Here is an 18,647-nt window from a genome sequence, read left to right on the forward strand (position 1 = left end):
TTCATCCATGTTGTATGGCAAAATAATATTCCACTGTATGAATATACCACATTTTGTTTATCCATTCATCTGTTGATGGATATTTGGGTTGTTTTCATCTTTTGGCTACTGTGAATAATGCTGCAGTGAACATTGGTGTACAGACATCTATTCAAATCCCTGCTTTCAATTCCTCTGGGTATATACCTAGGAGGAAAATTGCTGGGTTGTTTAGTAGTTATGTGTTTTGCTTTTTGAGGAAGAGGCAAATTGTTTTTCACCATGGCTATACTGTTTTACATTCCCACAAGCAATGTAAGAGAATTTCAATTTCTCCACACCTTTCCCAACACTTCTTGTTTTCTGTATTTTTTTTAAAATAGCCATTCTAGTAGTAGTAAAGTGGTATCTCTTTTTGGTTTTTATTTGCATTTCTCTAATGAATAATAATGCTGAGTTTCTTTTCTTGTGCTTATTGTACAACCTCTTTGCAGAAATGTCTATTCAAGTTTCCTGTCTATTTTTAAATTGGTTTATTTGTCTTTTTGTTACTGAGTTGTAGGAGTTCTTTGTATTAGATCTTTATCAGATATATAACTTGTAAATATTTTCTTTCATTCTGTAGGTTTGTTTTTCACTTTCTTAATAACGTTCTTTAATGCAAAAGGAACTCTGTTGAAGTCCAATTTATCTGTTTTCTTTTGTTGTTCTTCATTTTGATGTCATAAAATCCATTGCCAAATCCAAGGTTCTAAAGTTTTACTCCTATGTTTTCTTCTAGAAGTTTTATGCTCTCATGGTTTACAGTCAAATCTTTAATCCATTTTAGAGATGTTTAAAGTGTAAGATATGAGTTTAGTTTCTTTCTTTTGCATGTAGATATCCAGTTTTGCCCTAGCACCATCTGTTGAAGAGATTTTTTTCCCTCCTTTGAATGAACTTGACACCCTTGTCAAAAATCAGTTGACCATGGATGTAAGAGTTTTTCTGAACTCTCAGTTCTATTCCATTGGTCTATATATCTATCCTTATGTCAGTACTATATTGCTTTGATCACTGTACCTTTGTAGCAAGTTTTGAAACTGGGAGAGGTAAGTCCTCTAACTTTGTACTTCTTTTTCAAGATTGTTTGGATACGTAGGGGCCCTTGTAACTCCATATGAATTTGAGGATTGACTTTTCCATTTCCGCAAAAAAAATCACTGGAATTTTGATAGGGATTATACTGATCTGCAGGTTGCTTTGGGTAGTATTGACATCTTGACAATATTAAATCTTCCTATCCATGAACATGGAATGCATTTCTACTCATTTTGGTCTTTCAAGATACTTCTTGATACCCCTTCATAGAATACTAATTTAGGCAAAACCATCTAACTCCTTCCAAAGTTACCAAAGAACACATAGGCAAGAGTCTCAAATATTGGATGACTGCCTTAAAGCACATTTCATGCAATTCACAAAGCATCACTTTATTTTCATATAAATAATAGTCACCGATAAAGGGAAAAAACAAAACCATGACTGTCAATATTTACTTAGGGAACCATTTTCATAGAACATTGATGAAGGAACATAGTATATGTATTCACAGTGGCAGAGGACACAGGGACAAGCACACTAGATTGAAGGCATAAAAGCATATTCTCATAAGGACCAAGCAATCCTTGTTGTTGGAGGACCAAATGGAATCATCATTAATGTAAGTAGAATCAAAGTTCACGATCTGTAAGTCCTTCTTGAGGTATGCATGATTCAGCTTGTTTACAGTCCGAGCAAAGGCATATTTTGAAGCACAACTATATGCTTCCAAACTGTACACTTTCTTGAAGTGCAGATCAAAGAATGGATTGTCCTAGAAGAAAAAGAGAGCCAAGATTTTGTTTGTAGTTAAGAAAGTAGCTAGATTTCCTGGATTCTCTCATATTCTTTTGTATGCTTATTGATTATAAGATACCAAACATATTTCAAAAATCTAAAAATGAGCTTTCCAAAGCTACCTGGTTCAAAGATATTGCTTCTAAAAAGAAAATCAATAAGAAGATCATTTTGAAGCATCTTTGATTTTTCAATATGCAAATAAAACATATGTCAGAATGTGTAGTTGTCAAATCTTCCCAGGGTAGTGAATTGGGGAGGGTAGAGAGGATGGAGAAGAATAAACCCACTTAGCAGACTCCACAGGGGAGAAAAGGAGAGATCTTTTCTCAACTAGCAAGTTGGTCCTTTTTGCTATTTCAGTGGTAGAAGGGGGAAATACAGAATCAGCATTTGGCATACATGCATGCATACTTGCTAAGTCTCTAACTTTCCAGGTGGCGCTAGTGGTAAAGAGCCCGCCTGTGAATGCAGGAGATGCAAGAGATGCGGTTCGATCCCTGGGTCAGGAAGATCCTCTGGAGCAGGAAATGGCAACCCCCTCCAGTATTCTTGCCTGGAAAATGCCATGGACAGAGGAGCCTGGCAGGCTACAGTCCATAGGGTTGCACAGAGTCAGAAACAACTGAAGCGACTTAGCAGGCAGGCAACAGGTAGGCAGGTCACCAACTTGCTGGCTTTGAAGTTAACAGCAAGGAATTACTTTTAAAGTTAATGACAAGGATCATTAAATCATTTGACTGAAACTTGACAATTTGACACTGACTCATTGGATTGAGTTAGGCTCTGTACTTCTAGTGGAGATGTTTTGGGAAAAAGTAGGCATCAAATCTGATCTAGGTCTACATGGTAAAATAATAACTGCTACTGTTACTAATAGTAGTAACAACAATGCCTTGCACTTATGAAGAGCTTTTTCAATTTACAAAATGCTTTCAGATTCATTATCTGCCTAACTTCTAACTCTCCTTGAGGGCAGAGTTTTTGAATCATTTATCTTTTGTGTTCCTGGTGCTTATCCATGGCAACAATGAAATTCTCAACAAACACGTGTTGAACTGAGCTGAAAGTGAAGTGAAAGTGAAGTTCTCTGGAACTTCAAAACAAGGGTTTTGAAGTTAGAACACTGTTTTGACACCGATATAACCATGGGCAAGATCCTTATCAGATTTGGCCTTCACTTTTAGATAGGGTTGCTATGAAGTTTACATGAGGTTAATCATATAAACTGTGACACTAGGATGGAGCTTAATGAGCTTAATGAATGATAGTTCCTTTTCCCAGATCTGCCGCCGGAGATTATGATACTGGTGGTAATACCACCTTGCTTTGCACTATTACAATTTTTTAAAAACAAAGCAATATTTAAAGAATGTGCAAAAGTGATGTGATTTTAAGTGCATTTCCCCAACTCACACCTTGCAAAATGTTTCCTAACTGTCGTAATTGCCGGTTGAAAGACACTTGTGCAGAGAATCTCAATGAAAGGAAATCACACCTATTCCATCACCAGATACTAATCACACTTCTTATGCAGTTTCCTCACAGAACCATTTGCTCCTTGTCATGTAGAAAATATGCTTTATGTTTTTGAAATACTTGGAGAGGATGAAGTTTTTCCATTAGCCTAATAATTGAAGCCTAAGCAGGCGTGAACATAGAATACACATCTGTCCATCCCTCCCCTTTCCTTCCTTCCTTCCTTCCTTTCTTCCTTCCTCTCTCCCTCTTCCCCTTTCTCTCTCTTTGTTTCTTTTGATAGAGCTAAAAGGGAATCTCATAGTTCATTCTGTAATCTCTTGTTTATAATAGATTATAATATAATGTACCGTAACTGTGAATGATAGTTTCCAGAGGGTTAAAGCCCAGGTCACACGTGTAGTTATTGGCAGAGCCAAGATGAGAACCAAGCTCTCAATCAGCCCAGAGCCCCACTTCTTGCTACATCATCCTCTCTCCTGTTGCACCACAACAGTCTCCAAGTCCCCCATCATTTTGATTTCTGCAATATAAATTGACTTCAGTTTCAATTCCACTCCATTTTAAAGTTGACAACTTTCTGGCTTGAAATGGCTCTCTTTAAAACTGTATCATTGCTATTGAGAAAAATATAATAAATGCTGACTCCTGAGGATTCAATTACAAGAGGGAGGAGAAGTGGAAATTCCCAGAACAATTGAGGTATTTGTACTTCATCCACAGGAAAGAAATATTTAAAAGAATTACACTTTGGATATTACAGGTTTTCTTCTGACAGTTTAATATTTTAGGTCCTAAAGAGATGAGAAAATTAGAAATACTCAACTTCTCTTTTGTATCTATCTAGTTCACTATGAAAAATAATGATCTTCAAACGTGAAAGGGAAGAATCAACAACAGAGATGAAATTAAATGCCAGAAAGGTGAGGATAAAATAGAGCAGAGTTAGCTGCTTCCAGTGTATCTGAGTTGACAGGCTTGATTAATACATTCCTGGGCACTGACCAAGCTCATAGAAAATAATTATGACATCAGTAAATATTTGAGAACTTACAACAAAAGAAGAAAATGGTCAAAAAAAAGAAGTGGGAATGGTTAATTCCTAAAACTACATATTAATGAAATTGACATTGATTTCTGATAAAATTCAATGCAATACAGAACTTTTGGCAAATATATAAAAGTACAAAGAAGATAATAATTTAAAAATTATAATAATCTTATCACACATAATTATTGCTAAAGTACTGGTTAGTTTCATATATGCATATACACACATCTATATATTTTTGTGTTAAAATTTGAGGTTCAGCTTTCAAGTTTTTGGTACTATGATAGATTAAATATGTGAAATAAGATAATACTATAGAAAAGTTTTGTATCAGGTGACTTTTACAAAATGTATTAAATGATGAACAATTGTGTTCTGAGGTATTCTTCTGGAAACATGATTTTTAATGGCCATGTAATGTTCCAGCATATTGACATGCCAAAAATATTTATTTCCTGAAGTGTTGAATGTTTAGGTAGAATGTCTTGCCAGAAAAAATGCTATGTGATTACTTAGGAAAGAAAGTAATGAAATCCAGCATACTTTCACCAAGAAGTTCTGTCAAATATACCAAATTTTAAAAACAGGATTCCTGGAAGACAACAGCAGATAACATATATTGATCTCAGTAAAGATCTTAAGGGTAAAATTTAGATATTCAGACTAGATAAGTAAGGCAGAATTAAGTGCTTGTGTCCATCTAACTTACCACTTAACATCAGAGCCTAGCAAGACCTAATATACCATAAATTCTCAGTGAATGAACAAATATACAAATTTGTATAAATGGTAAACAACAAGTCCAAAGAAGATGAATTAATAGATTTGGAGGTAAAATCTACCTCCATCACTAAAGTAGTTATTTGACCTTGGACAAGTCAGTTAGTCTCTTTATGTCTCATGTTCCTTATCTGTAAATCAGGAGTAATGCTAGAATCTAATTCATGGATTGTAACAATTTTATGAAATTATGTCTAGAAAGAGCTTTTGTTGGTGCCTGTCATCTGATAACCGTTTACTATGTGTGAGATGGTAACATGTAGCAGCACTACTAATAATGGTAATAATAGTAGTAGTCATGATAACCTATCAGTTACCCAAAGGTATACTTAGGTCTGCCTGCTTCATCATTTTTATTATTGACTTGAATGAAGTGCTAAATCCTGTGCAAATTAAATCTGCACCATACTACAGTGAATGTTAACAAATCAAAATATTAGAAGATTTGATAGGTGGGAACAATAGACCAAACTAAGAGTATGGCATTGAATAGGATGACGAATAAGTGAGTTTAAATTCTAATTCATCCAACGATAACAGAAGTATTTGAGCCCCTAATATCTGTTAGGCAGGAGGCTACAATAAAAGATGAAAAGTAAGGGCTGCAGTTTTGTTTTTTTTTTTCCAGAGGGGAGACAGAATAAGCCAACAATTGCAGTTTGTTGGATTATTTACATCCATAATGCAATGGGGTTGTAGGGCTGAGGGACATGAGTAGGACTTTACTTCATGGAGAATCTGAGAATGGGGTGAGGGATGGAGGTGACTGGCATTCTAAGCCCCGAGAGTCAGTTGTTAAGTACTTTCACTGTATAAAGTTTTAGGGAGAATGACCAGAGATGAAGGAGCCAGATGATCAAGGGCCTTTATTTACATTTTATCCTAGGTACATAGAGGGTATGGCAGATCAGGTTAAAAGGCAATTCATGCGCCAAAGATCAGAGGGCTCAGTTGAGTGTTCAATAGAAATAAGAATTCAGATCAAAGGAAATATAAACAGGTCACACTAACTCTAAAGTATTATATTTAATTCTGGAAAAACTGAAGCATTTGAGAGGAGAGCAAATAGCATAATGGAAGGTGTTGCAGCAATGTCACTGCATAAAACAACAACAGTGCTATTCCCTCTTAGTGTTTGTATGGTCCTGCCATATTATCTTATTTAACCTTCATATGAACATCATTTAAAGAATGAATGGTTACATTTAACCCAGGAAAGAGAAAACTTGAGGGAACCTTATAATTGTCTTCACATATTGGAAAGGCTGCTATGTGAAAGGAGGGTTTGGTCTGTTCTGGTTGTACCAAATGGCAAAACTAGAACTGATGGGTGGATGTCATAGTAAAGCAGATTTTGGTTAAATATAAGTAGGAGGGTCTTCTTCCCTGGTGGTCCAGTGGCTAAGACTCCACGCTCCCGAAACAGGGGGCCTGGGTTCCATCCCTGGTCAGGGAGCTAGATCCCACATGCTGCAACTAAGACCTGGCACAGCCAAACAAATAAATATAAAAAATAATAAAACATAAGTAGGACATGTAAAGATAAACGATGGCAATTCAGAAATAGAATGGACTTCTTCATGTGGTAATGAGTTTTCCATCAGTAGAGTTTAAGGAGAGACTGGGAAAACCACTTTCAAGTGGTCATGCGAGAGATTACACACTCTTTCTCTACTTTCAACACTGAGGCTATAGGATTTCCTCGAGTTATCAGTCCTTCTGGAGGATCAACCGGCTAACCGGGAGTAAAATCTGAAGAAGGTGAGGAAGGGAATTCCCACAACTTGTGGAGGAAGTTGGGATGCAGAGAGAGTGGTGTGAAAGTGTCAGGTATTTAAAGTTTCAGAACAGACCAGAAGATTTTATTTTACCTGTTAAGAAGCGCTTGGGAAAGACGCTTTTAAATCTAATAGACAAAATTCAAATTTAAATTCATAGAAACAGAAAAAACAAACCAGTAGGTCATCCCAGTAGATTAAACCGTACTACTTAAGAACAATATGCCATCTTAACAATCAGTATATGCCGAAAATGTATGAAGTAGGATATTGACCATCAAGATCTCCAGGATATTGATTCCATAGCTCCCTTACAAAACATAACACTTACTGTATCTGCTTCTTTTCCATCGATCATCTGCAGATCATTCAAAGACCACTTTTTGGTGACTTCATATTTTTCATCTAAACCTATTCTGTAGTGTTTCACCATAATTATTTTTACTTCTTCATTTTTGGTCACTGTAGGACAGAAAAAGACTTCGTTCACATAGACTCTTGCAAGATAATAAATTATTCACCAAATCATAGTTTTCTGTATTTATGTGTCCCCTTTTCATATAATGAACTTGAACATACATTATGTCTGCACCCTAATTGTGAACTCTGAGGTATCTGAAGCTTCATGAATGTTCCCTCAAATTTGCTCACTGTTCTATCAGTGTATTAACTTTATTTTTGCTACAGTTGTGGTCACATACAGCCGCGGTAATGTCTGTCAGATAGAACACTGAGCTCTATGCTTTCAGCTCTGAGCTTTGTGGTGGAGGGTGGAGTTCAACTCAGGGCAGGAAATAAGAGGCTTAGCGTGAGCATACAGTCAGTGCCAAAGTGTTTACCAGAACAAGTTGGAATTTTAATTTATGACAATACAAGAAAATGAGGTCAGGAAAGTAAACCATTCTGCTCAACCAGCAACCAACTGTGGAAGAGAGAGCATGCAAATAATATCAAGTACACTTTCTTTTAAAGTTGCTGTGAGATTTTGGATGTAGGACTGCTTGCAACATAGCTTTTACTAACCTATTTGGTATTGTTTGAGGTTTTTAATCTTCTCCAGAGTATATCTAAACTTCTAGTATTTGAAATGCGCCATTGAGACAAAAACTTTAGTACTATACTTTGAACAGTATGGGGGAAAGCATTGCTTATTTTATGTGAACGACATAAGGGAAATAATTTTCTGGCCTTAAAATCATTGAGTTTGGTCTCATATGAACACACTAGAAGAATCAGCATTTGATGTTAGAACTCCTGAATTGAAAGTTCTCAATGAGTTTTCAAGGGAGTATTTCCTAGGTATCCACAATTTGCCTGATAGAACTGTTACGATTGCCAGTGGGAGTAAATGATTGCCTGCCCTCTGGTAACTTATGGTTTTGTTGAAGAGAAAAGGCTAACACACATGTCATATAAAATATGTATTATGAAGGTACACAATTATATCATAGAGGAGTGGCAGTGGGAATCGAATATCTTAAGCTTTCAAGATGGTTGATGTCACTTGGAGTGTTGCAGGCTGGTTCTGTCTCCTCAGAGTGAGACTGGAATTTGTCTTTGAGGAAGACTGTCTTTTGGTTTTAGAAAATATCACTTTGGCATGGTTTCTTAGTTAAGAAGATGAAAGCAATATATTACAATATAGTCACAGTAATAGATCAGCAATTTGGAACAGACTATATGCTCAAAAGGAGTTCTTAGAAGAAAGAGGATTGGAAAAGTTAAGGAAAGAATTATGGAAGAAATAGAGTTGGAGATAGAGCTTTTAAGTTAGTCCAGTTTCAGAAAGGCAGCGATGATACTGAAGGCATTTCTAGGTGAAGGACAGTATGACAAATTGAGAGGACAATTGATCCTGAACTTCACCAGGTAGGAATTAGAGACAGTGGATTGTATAGATTGATTGGTGTTAGGACATGATGAAGGATAAGGTTAACCAGGTTGTGAAAATGTTTTGAAAAGTGACAGAAACCATTGTGGACTTGTGGTGTTGAGTCCCCCCTCTGGTGAGAAGGATGGGAGTCTGGCCTGAACACTCGGGGCTCTAGAGTTGGGGCTCGTGAAGAGGTTAGTTATCCCCTGAAAATGCAGGTGATACTGAAATTAAGGCAACCAATTGTGCTTTGAGTTCACAATGGACCTGAACTCAGTCTCCTAGAGAAGGGAGTCTGAGCAGGTTGGCAAATCTAAGGGGGCACTGTGTCAGGAGTTCAGTGAAAGGTCATACAGTAACACACATTCATTAAGTGTCTTTCCTTCTGAGCAAGAGACTAATAAAGTGGCACCTCATTAGAGGAGTATTTTTCTGAAATCAGTGATGCCCAAGAACATTGAAGAAGAAAAGGAAGAGGAACTGGAGGTCCATAGAACAGGCAGTAAATCTTAGTGGGCTCTGGCATTAGACATTCTGGATTCAAATCATGACATCACTTCTTACACTGTGGTCTGAGCATATGACTTAATCATAGAGATTAAATCCCAGCTGTCTCGTCGTAAAGTAGACATCAGAGTGATACAAACTCACAGGGTGTAAAGATTAAAGTATGTAAATGATGTAGGATAGTGCCTAGTTTATGGTAATTTTTTTTGTCTTTGTTTTGTTTTATGAGGTTGTTGGAATCTAGGCATAAGACGTGAGCAGTAAAAATAGAAGTAGCAAATCTAAATAAGATTTTAAATGAGGCATTGACAACACTTGATGGAAATAACACTGGATGGAAATCAAAATACAAAAGTATGGAGGGTGGACTGGGTGGGCAGAATAGTGAGTTTAGTTTTTGACATACAGATGAGATGCATAAAGTATCTGGGAGGAGAATGAGATGGAAACAAGGAGATGGAGATAGTTAGAAATGAAGATATGGACTTAGGACTTTTCTGTGTAGACAGTTTTCCAAGATTAGGTTTATAGGGGAAAAAGCAGAGGAAAAAGGTGAGATGGAGTAGAGAAAAAAAAAAAAAGGTGCCTGCAGAGAGGTCTAAAAAGGAGCCATCAAAAAAGAGACAAGCCCAACAGTGTGATGTTACAGAAATGACAAGGACAGAGAATTTCAAAGATTTGGAGACAATCCCATGAAGTCACTTTGTTGGGTAAAAAGCAGAGTTCAGTCCTGGCACTCATTCTGACTTGGGGAAGATCATTTATTTCCTCCCTGAGGGCAATTCCTCTATAACGGGGAGCATAGAAGACAGCTTGCAGAAGTTTCCTTCATGGACTGGCTAACACTGAGTGCCTACTGTGTACCAGTTCCTATGTTATGTAGGGTTTAGAACAAGAAATAGGAAGAGAATAAAGGCTATGATTTAGAGCACATAGTCCAAGAGTTTGGAAGAGGAGGGATTGCAAATTTTGAGGACAAAGGAGTGATTGAGGGTCATGTCCTGAGGGGACCTAGAGTGGAAGGTTTTAAGTTGAAGGTTTTAACCCTGGGTAAGAAACTGGCTCAGAGTCTGTGAGTCTCCTGAAATTGTATGCAAACTTGGTGGATTTCTGCTTGTGTATACTTTTCCAACCCTAAAAGAGATCTACTTCCACTGGTATAGATGTTAGCTTTGGGAAGAAGAAAGGAAGAGATGAGAAAAGAAGCCATTTGGTTGGGGAGTTGATGTGGAGGCATGGTAGCCTCTGTCATACTTGCTAAGGACAAGCTCTCAGAGGTGGTTGCTTACACTAGAAGGCAGTTGTCTGTCCAGACAAAGGCTCTACCTCAGAATCAGATGATGATACTCTTGTTCTGACTAGCTGTCTCCCTGGCTACTTAGGAAGTGGGAGAGGATGGGGATGGGGAGAAATCACTGGATACTGTATAAAAATGTCATCTGAAGCAAACTCATGGCCTCATCGACCTGTTAGGATAACCAGCTCATTAACTGCAGACCCACTGATTTGTTTCATTAATTTGATAATTATTTGAGTGCCCTTTTTGTACAAAGTCCTGGGCTAGGCATTGAAAAAATGTATTCCTCTACAGCACCATTCATGTTCCCACTGAGATTACAGAGTGTGGGGCTTCAGAAAGAAAACACATGATTACAGTCTTGTGAATAAGGAATGAACAGGTCTTACAGGACCATGGGGAAATGATATCTGCATCCCACTGGAGGTCTGAGAGAGCTTCTTGACAGATTTTCTGAGTTGTAAAGGGCTGTGGGAGTTAGCAGAATGAATAAAGGGGTACAGGGAGTTCTGAAACAGCATGTGTACAAAAGCATAAGCTACTTGAATCTTCTAGTCCTCACAGGCATTTACCATTGTTGGCATGATGTGTAGGGGGAACAGGTGATAGGAAACGGGGAAGGCAGGACCTGGTTCCTGAATGGTCTAGAATGTTAGGCTAAGGAGTTCAAATATTATCCTGAAAGTTATATATGTGGGGAGATTTACAGGGGGTTGTGTTGTCACTGAAGGACTTTAAGTAAACAGTCAAGCTGAACTTTACATTTTAGAAAGTTTTCTTCAGCAGTTCTATAAAGCAGGGGTCCCCAACCCCTGGGATATAATGCCTAATGATGTGAGGTTGGATCTGATGTCATAATAAGAGAAATAACATGCACAATAAATATAATGTGCTTGAATAATCCATAAACCATCCCCCTTTTCCTCCAGTCCATGGAAAAATTGTCTTCCATGAAATGATCCCTGGTGGCAAAAAGGTTGGGGACTGCTGCCAGGATGGGTGGAAGGGAGGGAGTGAAGAAAGAGATAAGAAGGTAGGATCTACTAGTTACCAAGTTTTCTTACATCAGTGGTCACTGTCCCACTAACTACAAACTAAGAAAACGGCAATCATGCTTTAAAAGTTAACTTTTTGATACAATGATGCAGCACAGAGACAGTATATCCTCCTTGGTTTGGCAAAACAATCTCCTCTGTAGTCAAGGAGGTTCCAAGAATTGTCTTTAGCCAAGAGTTGAAGAAGTCTGCTCAGGCTGGAGTGGACCCAACCCCTCATCTCCATGCTTGAGCTCTGCTGTCAGCTAAAATTAAGTGGCCATATCCACATTAATGCAAAGTGGCAACTTATCACATGGTCTTAAAACAGAAATGTGTTTGTATAGTTAGAATATTGCACAGTTGGTTTTAGTGATATCAGATGTATTGCTGCCCAGTTATGATTCAGTGATATCTATAGACCCAGGAGTTTTCAGAATGAACCTACTCCAGTGTCATTATTTTAGTTAGCATTTTCAGAATAACCATCTTAACCTCATGCCAACCATTGATTTTCACTTTTAATTTTGTAATAAACATTGTTGTTAATAATTGCCTCTATTATCGTAGTAAAATAGTCACTCATGGTAAAATTGTCATTCAGGAGGCTAAGTGGAAAGGAATTGGCCAATGATCCAATATAATTTGGCAGATAAGAGGAAAAAAAGCAGCTTGTAGGTAAGCTGCACAGAAATATTTTAAACACATAAACTACCATCATTTCATAGTCCTAGAGTTATATAACTGCTTTCATCATTGAAATTAAGTAATAGGGGGAAATTACCGTGAGATATTAAAGACAAGAAACCTCACTGAAAATGTTTCAATGTATTAGTTATGTCTTGGGATTGTTGAGAATGTCATTATTGATTTAATCAAAAGGTAGCTTTCAAATAATTTATCTAGAAATATTTTAATCAGATTGATTTGGGGGTAATACGGGGTACTACAGATTTAATGTTTGTTCCCTCTAATTCCTATGTTGAAATCTAACCCTCAAGTCAAGTTTATGGTATTAGGAGGTGGGGTCTTTGGGAGGTATTATTGGGATTAACACCCTTATAAAAAGACCTCAGAGAGCTCTCCTGCCCTTTCTGCCCTGCAAGGTCATAGGGAGGAAACAGTGGTCTATGAGGACAAAGATCCTCACCAGACGCTGAATCTGCAAGCAACCATGTTCTTGGATTTCCCAGCCTGCAGGAATATGAGAAATTAGTGTTTGTGCTTCACAAAACACCTAGTCTCTAGTATTTTGTTTATTTTTCCTGTTAACATTCTTATTTGACACACTTATTGTTAATATTATAAATGATTTGACAAAATTATTCAATTCTCCGATGCACAGAGAAATTCTTTTTTGGCATCAAAATGTAATATGTATGGAGAATTTATGCATACTATTTTCATAATTCTAGCAAATACTGTTTATTTTCAAATTAATTATCTATGGAGAATGTTTTTCAAAATATATGTCAATACTTGAAAAATAATATGCATATAATTTATTTATCAACTATATAACATAAATATACGTCTATGTATTCACTGTATATTTTATTTTTATTGTAAATATTTCTTTACAATATATACTATATTTCTACATCTCAGCATATGTTTTCACAATACACTTTTTTCTATATATTTTAACAATATAACCCTACCTTTTATTTATTTGGAATATAATTTATCAAGTTTGCTTTTTCCCTAGTCAGGATTTAAGAAGAGAGCATCAGCTCCGTGCTCTGTGAGGACCGAGAGGTGTGGGATGGGGGGGTGGGAGGGAGGTTCACAAGGGAAGGGATACATGTATACTTATGGCTGATTCACACTGTTGTATAGCAGAAACCAACACAACATTGTAAAGTAATTATCCTCTAATTAAAAATAAAATTTTTAAAAAGAGAGAACACTATGTGCAAATGTTGTTGTTTAATTGTTAAGTTGTGTCCAGTTCTTTTGCGACCCTGTGAACTGTAGCCTCCCAGGCTTGTCTGTCCATGGATTTTCCCAAGAATACTGAAGTGAGTTGCCATTTCCTCCTTCAGGAGATCTTCCCGACCCAGGGATCGAACCCACCTTCTACGTTGGCAGATGGGTTCTATGCCACTGAGCCACCAGGAAAGCCCCTGTGCAAATGTAGGTGTTTTTGAAATTAACTGATTATTAAATTGAGTAAGTAATAGTGTTGCCCCCTATTTCATAGCTGGTAGGTGGGCAAAGTTGAGTCATTTCACTTCAGCTCTGACTCCTAGCATTTCAAGGCCTATCCCACCATGTGATGCTACTTCCTATCCAATTATGGCTAATGCTTTCTATATAATTTCAAGTCTTTCAGAATTTCCTTAACTCATTTGCATTCTCATCATTGCACAAGTGAGCTGTCTCTTTTTGTTCCCGCACATAATAGAGCCCCACCCTCCTTTACAAGAAGATGCTGCTTTTAACTTCAAGGATAATGACATTCTGGGTTAGGTGAAGCCAATTCCAAGGGAAAATGACCATGCAAACCCTGAGGTGCCATGAAATTCCCAAGGTAAGTACTAGCAAACTATCGAACAGGAGATGGAATTTGTAATGTTTGTTTTTTTGACATTGATGAAGTAAAATATCCAGGTAACAGTAAATTGCAATCACCTGGTTGTGAGACCCCTGCAAAAGACAGACTCAGATCAGATAAATAGAAAGTGTAACTTATTTAAACATATCTTCTTTAATCTGAGAAATGTATAATGGGATTTAACTACTCTAGACTCTTGGCTCTCACAAATTTAGAACTGCTGGATTAGAGGCTATAAAGAGGAAATCATAACTATGGGTCTCTCTACTCCCAGAAGGTGTCCAACTTTCAAAATTTGGAGTTATCTGCCTCCGCAATTGAGATATGGCCTGTCTGATTCCTCTCAATGGAGATATTTTCTGAGTAAAGCACAGCCAAAGATTTAGAACTAGCAAGCATCACTCTGACTTTATTTCAAATTACTGTTCTGTCTAAATGCATTTGAGATGGTCATAAAGAGATGCTACATTTGGAAAAGTGCTCTCAAATTGGTGGATGTGATAGAGGAGAGTCATGAAACTGGTGAATGAAAATGAATTTTAATATTAACTTTTACCTGGAATATCACAATATCATCTCCTCTTCCTCACCTCTGAGACAATCTTGTTTTTCCCTTACTTCTTACATAAGAGAATTATTGAATTTTACTAATGAAAGTGATCACTCACTTTATTTGATCATTTTCCAGGTGAAAACTTTGACCCCTAAAGAGGTTTCCTTCGCACATGTTAACAATGCCAACACCTTTTAACCAATCTTGATTAAAAGGATTCATGTCATTTATGAAAAAAGACAGCAGGTGACCCCAGCCCACAGTGTCTTTCTCAGAACTTGAGGATATTGGGGGGAAAAAATTACATCCATTTCCAAAAATTTAATTCTAGGAGTGTTTTTTTCCCAACTTTAGTTAATTATATTGTTGGAGGGGGGCATTAAGATACATCTAGTAAATTAGATTTAAATAATTCCTGGTAAATACATAAACATTATTATGATTGCTTTATTTTCATAGGATTTAAAACAATGTGTATATATTAATGTTACATGATGAGTAATTAGCTTTGTAAAGAATTACAATAGGAATAAAATTAACTATTAAATTTTAATGTTGGAATAAGCATTTTCTCTAATACATTAAGTAAGAATATTTTAAGATATAGTGACCTGATGGTTTGAATATAATGCAGTTTCTAAAATTTTTTCATTTGCACTTTTTCCATAATTTGACTTTCTTTTTCCTAGACTGAGGAAGTTTTGTACCTTGCTGGTATGCCAAGCCTCACACTTTTTATTTGGCAAAATATACTAGGTAAAATATAAGATAAATCTTATTATTCTTATTATTAAGTAAATATTAGTATACCTGTTAGGAATTACAGGATTTTAAAGAGTTCTTAGCACTTTCTTTAAAGATGTTCTACTTCTCTTACAGTACTCTCTCGTGACAACTTTTGCAAGTTCTTTTAAGCAAAGTATCAGGAAGGGAAGTATAATAGACTTTCTGAAAATGTTGAACTGTGTGCCTTCAAAAGCAAAGTGTACAATGAAAGTTAGATTTTCTAACCTCTTTCCTTAAGCCCCTGAAAACTATTAAAAATCATGGATTAGAAAAATAAAATGCTGTATATTAAATTCAATAGTGGCACAAACATTTCTGTCGAAGTTCAGCACAATAATTACAAGTTAGGTAAATCATAATTAAGTGAAAAAGCTTATACCTACCTTTGGACAATTTTCATTAATGTTTAAAACATGAGGAAAAATATTTTAGTTGAATAGTTTAGAGAACATTTCCTTAAAGTTCCATCTTCATGAGCTAATTTCTACCATTAAAATATTGTTTCTGTGAGCATACTGTGAGAAATAATTTTTAAAAGATCATTTCTCTTTTCAAAATAAGCCACCAGGAAGTCTAAATAAACCTCAGAAGAAAATCTAAGGTCTTTTTTTTTCTTTCCCAGCATGAGAAGAGAGAACACTGGTTTTCCAGACTGGTTGGAAACAAAGCCGTATAACTCAGTTATCCAATGTTTAAAAATATACAGAGAGCTTTCTGTTGAATTTTTTAAAATGAGCTTGTACATAAATAAAACTGTTTGCCATGCAAGTGAATTGAGTAAAAGATTGGAGACTAATCAGATCAGAAAAAGCACATGCCCAGTTTCATTTCTGAACAATTAACCAAAATATTAATACAATACATTTTGTCTTCCATTTTAGCACTTACAAAAATGCTGTATAATCCAAATTCTTTATCTTGGCATAGTTAAATTCTATCACAAGAAGATACATGTGCTGTTGCTGCGTAGAAAAGTAAACACCCCCAAATGCCCCTCTATCACCTAAGCCTCTCAGGATTATTTACATTTTGAAATGATAGCAAAGAGCAGATTACCTGACACACAGAGGTAATACCTGTCCTGGACCGAGAACTCTATTTCAATAAACTCGTACAGATTCTGTGAGAGTGGCTTAAACAGTTTCTTCTCCAAGTCCTCCTTTACCAATGATGACATTTCCTCCAGTTCCACTTGGCCTGAGGTCTTGGCTCCCGCTCACTCTTTTCTCCTTCTGCTCCCTAGATTTCTTATTTTGGTTTGCAGCTGCTCGGTGAGTCCTGCCCACCTCCCAACCCTCACTCTCAACTTCTCGCTCCTGGCCAGACCCAGGCTCTTGAGAGCACTCAGTGCGGTCAGACCCCTCACTGCGGTATCTGCCCAGTGGCAGCAGCGGCAGCAGCAGCCAAAATACAGCAGCCGCACCAGCCCCACTGTCACTCTCCAGCATCCAGGCTCAAGGAGGCTGCTCTCTGGAGCTCTCCTGTGGTTTGTTGATGGGGAACATATTTATGAACACCAGCGGATACACTTGTGGAGTCCCCTGGTCTCCCTAGCCTAGTAACCCTTTTCCCCTTTCACATGGCTCTGCAGGGGAAGACCACTCCTTCAGTGTGATTCCATTATATAAATCAGCTGTCTGGCTCTATTGATTGGGATCGTCTTCCATTAAGAACTTTGCTATCATCCGCGAAAGAAAAAGCCTCTGTGCTTGCTCCTGACACTTCCAACTAGTCTTTTTCCCTCCTCTCTTTCCCCTTCTGCAATTCATCCAGACCTTTGTTTCAGGAGAGTCACAATCAATTCCTGGGTCCAAATTATTTTTAAAATGGTTCTCCTTGTGGAACCCTCTTACACTGTTGGTGGGAATGCAAACTAGTACAGCCACTATGGAGAACAGTGTGGAGATTCCTTAAAAAACTGGGAATAGAATTGCCATATGACCCAGCAATCCCACTGCTGGGCATACATACCAAGGAAACGAGAATTGAAAGAGACACATGTACCCCAATGTTCATTGTAGCACTGTTTATAATAGCTAGGACATGGAAGCAACCTAGATGTCCATCAGCAGACGAATGGATAAGGAAGCTGTGGTACATACACACAATGGAATATTACTCACCCATTAAAAAGAATACATTTGAATCAGTTCTATTGAGATGGATGAAACTGGAGCCCATTATACAGCGTGAAGTAAGCCAGAAAGAAAAATACAAACACAGTATACTAATGCATATATATGGAATTTGAAAGATGCTAACGATAACCCTATATGCGAGACAGAATAAGAGACACAGATGCATAGAACAGTCTTATGGACTCTGAGGAAGAAGGTAAGGGTGGGACGTTCTGAGAGAATGGCATTGAAACATGTATATTATCATATGTGAAACAGAACACCATTCCATGTTCGATGCATGAGACAAACGCTCAGGGCTGGGGCAATGGGATGACCTAGAGGGATGGGATGGGGAGGGAGGTGGGAGGGGGGTTCAGGATGGGGAACACATGTAAACCCATGGCTGATTCATGTCAATGTATGGCAAAATCCACTACAATATTGTAAAGTAATTATCCCCCAACTAAAATAAAAAAAAAAGAAATAAAAGATAATTTAGAGAAAATAAATAAATAAATAAAATGGTCTCCTTGTAATGTTATTCATTTCATTACTCCCAAAGAAGAATCCCCTAGGTGCCTACTGGGGCAAAGCACGGTATCTGTTTCTTGGAAGGCTATCCTTGAGAAGCTTGTAATTTAATAAGAGACAAGCATACCAAATAATTGTCATAAATATGTAAAAGTGATAAATGGCACAAGAGGAAAGGGAATATAGAAAATATATTTGTACCTGGAGAATATCAGAGAATGCTATGGGTAGAAGATCTGGAGAGGGAAGTATTTAAATGGAGGAACATATTCTGTGGGAAGAATGTTGTGAAGCTGTGTCCATGTAGATATAACCCAGCGGATACACATGGAGGCAAATTACTCAGAAGAAAAGACTTGCTTGCCTATAAGACTCATAGATTAATGAACTTTCGTATTAACTGAGAAACTGAAACCTGGATTCTAAAAGACCCACAAGAGTGGA

At 37.1% G+C, this 18,647-nt stretch overlaps 2 protein-coding genes across 6 annotated transcripts in view; one reads left to right on the forward strand and one right to left on the reverse strand.

Annotated features, from left to right (window-relative positions):
* The window catches only part of LOC145545227 (uncharacterized), a 192,078-nt gene that overhangs the window by 21,131 nt on the left and 152,300 nt on the right, over positions 1–18,647 (forward strand). For 2 of the 5 annotated variants that reach the window (XR_014081964.1, XR_014081968.1), the window contains 4 exons: positions 4,184–4,259; positions 14,064–14,189; positions 15,456–15,522; positions 16,175–16,320. The gene's annotated coding sequence lies outside the window, so the exon portion shown is untranslated. Of the gene's footprint in view, positions 1–4,183; positions 4,260–14,063; positions 14,190–15,455; positions 15,523–16,174; positions 16,321–18,647 lie in introns of those variants that run through there. The other 3 variants (XR_014081967.1, XM_081589239.1, XR_014081960.1) reach the window with 2 other exon arrangements.
* Positions 1,568–18,155, reverse strand: EXOC1L (exocyst complex component 1 like). The gene is made up of 3 exons (XM_081589214.1): positions 16,609–18,155; positions 7,277–7,407; positions 1,568–1,834 (listed from the first exon to the last, which is right to left on the reverse strand). Exons 1-3 carry the CDS (start codon positions 16,727–16,729, stop codon positions 1,568–1,570), a joined length of 519 nt encoding a protein of 172 aa, XP_081445340.1. The 5' UTR covers positions 16,730–18,155.

Source organism: Giraffa tippelskirchi, chromosome 1, assembly GCF_054371585.1.
Source record: "Giraffa tippelskirchi isolate mGirTip1 chromosome 1, T2T-mGirTip1v1.2.pri, whole genome shotgun sequence".
Taxonomy (NCBI): Eukaryota; Metazoa; Chordata; class Mammalia; order Artiodactyla; family Giraffidae; genus Giraffa; species Giraffa tippelskirchi.

Coding starts and splice junctions, on each gene's coding strand:
- EXOC1L (XM_081589214.1), bottom strand. CDS start 16,729: ATGTCATCATTGGTAAAGGAGGACTTGGAGAAGAAACTGTTTAAGCCA. Junction 7,408..16,608: donor GTATTACCTCTGTGTGTCAG/GTAATCTGCTCT, acceptor TCTGTCCTACAG/TGACCAAAAATGAAGAAGTA. Junction 1,835..7,276: donor ATGGAAAAGAAGCAGATACA/GTAAGTGTTATG, acceptor TTTTTCTTCTAG/GACAATCCATTCTTTGATCT.